The sequence below is a fragment of the Halyomorpha halys genome, unplaced genomic scaffold, assembly GCF_000696795.3.
Source record: "Halyomorpha halys isolate HHAL.00 unplaced genomic scaffold, Hhal_1.1 Scaffold2032.1, whole genome shotgun sequence".
Lineage (NCBI taxonomy): Eukaryota > Metazoa > Arthropoda > Insecta > Hemiptera > Pentatomidae > Halyomorpha > Halyomorpha halys.
The window spans coordinates 37,205-42,189 of NW_027111913.1; the positions used below are offsets into that span (position 1 = coordinate 37,205).

Genomic DNA, 4,985 nt, shown 5'->3' on the forward strand with positions numbered 1-4,985 from the left:
GCCATAATTCATGAACGAGCCGATTTGTCATTGCCCTTGACCCAAAGTGAATGAACTACATCAGTAGGGGGCAGTGCCGAGTTGGCCTTCAAGAGACCAGACATCTAGCTTTCGATGTCGCATATTCAGATTGAAAGTAGTTCAACTGAAAAACTGTGAAACAATAAAGTACATTTTCTAAAACCTAATAATATTGTGTATGTATCTAGAGTTTTTTTTTTTTACTTTTGACCCTTAGTGAGTTCTACACTGTATGATCCTCCCCAGTTTGTTTGTTTGGTTTTTTTTTCAATAACGATAAACATTATTTAAATGAACTTTTTTGAGTTGTGCCCCTTTAGTTCTGCTTATGTAGTTGCAGCATGGAAGTCATGTTTTCGCTATAGGTAGTCGTGATTTCACCAAAATGTTTCTCGTAAGCAATAAACCTCTATAACAATATCAACTCGTATAGTAAATGTTCTTCATTGTTTGTAGCAATAACAAAAGAAAGGTTATTGGCTGTGACAGTACTTGGTCACATATAGTTTGAATTGGGCTAACAGATATTTTATAAGTTTACTGTAGATATTTATTTTTAAATGTTAGATTTTATAGTTCGCGTTACCTTTAGAAACTATATGGACTAAGGGTATATTGCAAGTGTAGTTCGTCCCAAGAGCCAGCAGAAATCGTGTAAACAAGACATTAGGTTGACTTTTTGAAGAGGTTCCAGGTGTAAAGTCCAATACGTTCCAAAATCTGTATTGTGGCCGGAACATCATTGGCAATTATCGTCAAGTGTTCACATTTTAAATGTGGAGGAATACATTGGAAGTAAATATTTACCAATATATCGCACTAGTATTTCTAAAGTGACACAACTCAAAAATCGCTGTTTTTGAGTTATGACTATGAAAGAAATTGGTAAATATATCTTTATGAATCATCAAAACTGTATCAACCTAGCTTCAGAGCTAGTCCGCCAGAGGGCACTTGTATCCTCTTGCTGCCTTAATGCTATTCCCCCTCCATAGGCAAGAGTGTCACATTTCCAGAAATGTAAGTTTTAGACTTATGTCACTTTAGAAATACTAGTGCGATATATTAAGCGAGGTTAGGCAAAATTGTGGTTCTCTACCTTACTGTGGCTTAGCTTTCACAAAGCCCAGTACAGGCGCGTTTAGGCACCCTTCTCTAATCTCATCACTCAACTTCTCGACTTCTCGGCTCTCTGTACAGATCATATTTCAATACCTTTCCTATTCCTGGATGTATGAGAATGTACACATAGTGGTAATACAAGGTTGCTCAGTTGGTGCAGGGGATATTTTATAAATCTTTTAATAATCTGCACAACTATATTTAGTAAAATGTAAAAAACCATTTTTAAAACCAAGTTTAATTCTAAAATATATAATTGGGATAACAGACTTCTTGATTTGTAAAATTATTACTAGTTATTTACTATATTATTTGTTACTAATTTATAGAAATAGCTTACCTAAGTTGTAAGAGTCTAGCTATGGGAGGAAATATAATCCTCACGAACCTCTTGATTAAGACGAATTTTGGTATTGACAAGATTTTTTGACCTAACTTTCTCATTTCGTTCTCTTTCTCATTAATACTGTTGTTTTCCCAACCGAAGACACAACTACACACTGTATCCGTTGTGTAACAGGCAGTGATATCTTTTACGTTCACTGGTTTATCTATTTGGCCAAGGAGCATGTTGCTCAGATCCTGGAAAATATTACTATTCGTTGAACAAGTATTAGATTACATTAGATATTAGATTGCAAAGAAAGTATTTATGGAAAACTGATTTTAGCTAACATAAAAAACAATCAATAAAACATTGTTCAAAAAGTAAAGAGAAATCACGTAAACACTTTTTTTATCCAACCTTATAAATGCATACACATATAACTTATGTTCAGCCAAGAGAAAAAAAAAATAATAGGAAAATGGGACAAACAATGAGATGCACAAGTTCAACTTATAGACTACTTTACTTCTTCTCTTAATCCTGAATACATTAACAACAATAGCACCTATAATCTGAATATAACTTATAGATATAATACGACAGCAACTGTTTCGATAAAATCGACCGTGCTATATAAATCACGAGTGCCTATTTAAAGAATTGTTTTTCTTATTTTTTCGATTTTCAGAAAAACGGGCCTCATTCACGTCGTTTTTCAATTTCAGGCACTTTTTAAATATTACTCTATTTAACTATCTTAAAGTCTCCTCTTCCCGTTTTAAGCTAATATTTCAAAACTGATATTGGACCGTCGCTCCCCAGGGTATTAGTGGGGCGGGTCCGGCGGGGAAGGATTGTCTTTTTTTGTGTTATGATCTCTTGTAAGATTGTGACAAGTCGTACATCGACCAACCTACTCGGTTGTCTCAAGATTGTCTACTTGAAAAGTCAGATAAGAAACGCTACCATGGAGGGCGGGAGTGGAGAGTTTCACGCCGTTTTTCAATTTCAGGCGCATTTTAAATATTGCTCGACTTAACTATCTTAAAGTCTCCTCTTCCCGTCAACTAATTTGTTTAATCCCACCATGTCTATGTACAATTATATGGTCTTTAATATCAGCTAAGTATTATCATTGGAACAGTTTGACAGGGCTCAATTAATGAAAATTTTTAAAAAAATCTTCTTCTAAAATATCTTAAATTTAGTTTCTTTGAAAAAATAAACAAATTTCATATTTAACAATGGTTAAATACAAAATAATTAAGAATTTTTTGGATAACTTTAGGAGAAAAATAGAGTAATCTGATTCCAACGGGAAAAGCCGAGACCGTCCGATCTTAACGATTGCATCATGGCTTCGTTATCTTTTTTTAAACTTAGATTCTTGGCAGAAAAAAAATATTATATTTGTTATTGGCACTTTGAGAAACCCTAAAATGTTGATATAAAATATTGGCGGCTGTTTCAAAACCTTTAAAAAAATTAATTTTTCATTCGGAGCTCTATATCTTAAAAAACTATCAACAACACTAGAAAATCTAAAAGAACGTCATTTAAAGGAGAGTAAATGTGCTCCAATATTAACCCTAATAGAACTATTTACGCACAATAGTTCCTGAGATATAACTTTTTAAAAAGCAACATTTCTTAAAAACCTTAAGTGATTAGTTAACCGCCTTCAGCGGACCCGGCAGCTTATGTTATAATGCCACACTGGCAAACCAAGATTCATATTGTCAGCATATATGCATCCTTTCTTATTTGTATATATTTAATTTTTTTCTAGGTCAGAAAAAAAAAAAAAATTTTTTGGATGGCCCTGCAGATTTTTTCGCCATCTGCACTTCTTAAAACGAAATTATATCGATATAATATAACCAAAAATTGATCATTTCTATCTAACAGAAAGAGTGCAAGAGGAGATTTCAAAGTATCCATACTTTTCTATATGATTATTGATATCAACAATCGTTCATAAAAATATTTAAGTGATTTCAGAATTTGAATTACCTCGGCGCAGGCGATAAAAAGCGGAAACATAGCTTTTAGTTTTCCGCTGGTAAATGTAGGGGTTAGTTTTATCCTCAAAGGTCTCCATTTTTCTCCACCCAGGTTAAAAAGATGGTGCTGAAGTTTATCCTCTTTTGAGCTTAACCTGAACGAAAATAATTTTTTAATTAATACATATGTACGTATATATAACATATATATATCTATATATTTATGTACAAAACCTTAACGATTTCGGAAATTTTGATATAATTTTCGCTGGGTCATAACGTTGTTAGAATTCGATGCCACACAAGAATCCGTCATCATAATTTGAGTTTTCTTGAACGGCCAAGAATACTAAAATGGCTGTCATGATGGGCCAAATAAAAAAGGTGCCTCAATTATGACGATGGATTCTTCAGGAAATCGAGTTTTGAAAATATTTCATACTTTATGTTTATTTGATTATTCTCAAATTGTCAAAAACCAGGAACAATTGCTAGTGATTTGGAGGGATTCACGGTTTCATGCCGCGTCAGGTCAAAAAAGTAACCGATATGAATTATTTATAAAATCTGGTTATATAATAAACACATCGATCCAGTTGAAATTCCAGATTTGGCTACACGGAAGGTTAGAAAATTAATAATACGCTCTAAAGGTGGACCACGTTCTAATGTTATAATCAAAAATCAAACCAAAATTCCAAAAATTTGTAATAATAATTAATTTATTCACGTCTTCAGTTTAAATAATACAAGACAAAAAAACGTTGTTTTAGAAATTAAACTTAATTTCAATTAATTAAAACTTTAGGACAATTATAATCAGTTGATAGTGAGTATTTATAATAAGCTCATTAACTAACGAAACAGTAGTTAACCAAACGGCTATGATTAGTTTATTAAGAAGCTATGATAGTTTTTATTTTATCAATTTACCAATATGCATAGATTATAAAGAAGCTATGATTAACTATTAGGCGAGAAAGCGACGTGACTAGGACATTCTCAAATAAAATATCACAGTCGAAATAAAAAACCAAACATAAATAATAATTCATGGATTCGATTTTATTGCTTTTCTGGGAATTTAAAATACTTTTAAATAGAGACACACGCACTAAAATAATTTGTTATTTAGACTAGATTTTGATTTGAAATCTTTGGTAACAAATTTCGAAATGCACTTCGGATAGCACATTTTATTTTTTTTTCAAACTTTCTGTTTTTAATCGTTTATAATAACGTAATAGATCAAAATTTACTCTGATTTAAGACGTAATAAATTCTTTCGTTAATTCATAATTTTTAATCATCTAGTACAATTTTAAATTAATTTCGATTCAGACTAAGTAACAATTTTAATCAAATATGCCACTATTGTTTTTGTTATTTCTGTAACCATCCAATATGTATTTCCGAGATATACGCATTAATTGTTAGCAATACACAAATTATTTTATCTTTGTACATTTTATTAATTTTTCTTACGCGCTTTCTGGAAAGCGATTTCGGAA

The 4,985-nt window shown here is 31.8% G+C and overlaps 1 protein-coding gene across 1 annotated transcript in view; it reads right to left on the minus strand.

The window, feature by feature from the left end:
• Nucleotides 1-4,985, minus strand: part of LOC106691020 (cytochrome P450 6a2-like) — a gene marked incomplete at its 5' end in the record, with an annotated part of 11,335 nt that extends 6,350 nt beyond the window's left edge. Inside the window, 3 exon segments of the mRNA XM_067049824.1 lie at nucleotides 1,484-1,725; nucleotides 3,485-3,629; nucleotides 4,960-4,985. Coding sequence (XP_066905925.1) covers nucleotides 1,484-1,725; nucleotides 3,485-3,629; nucleotides 4,960-4,985 — 413 coding nt within the window.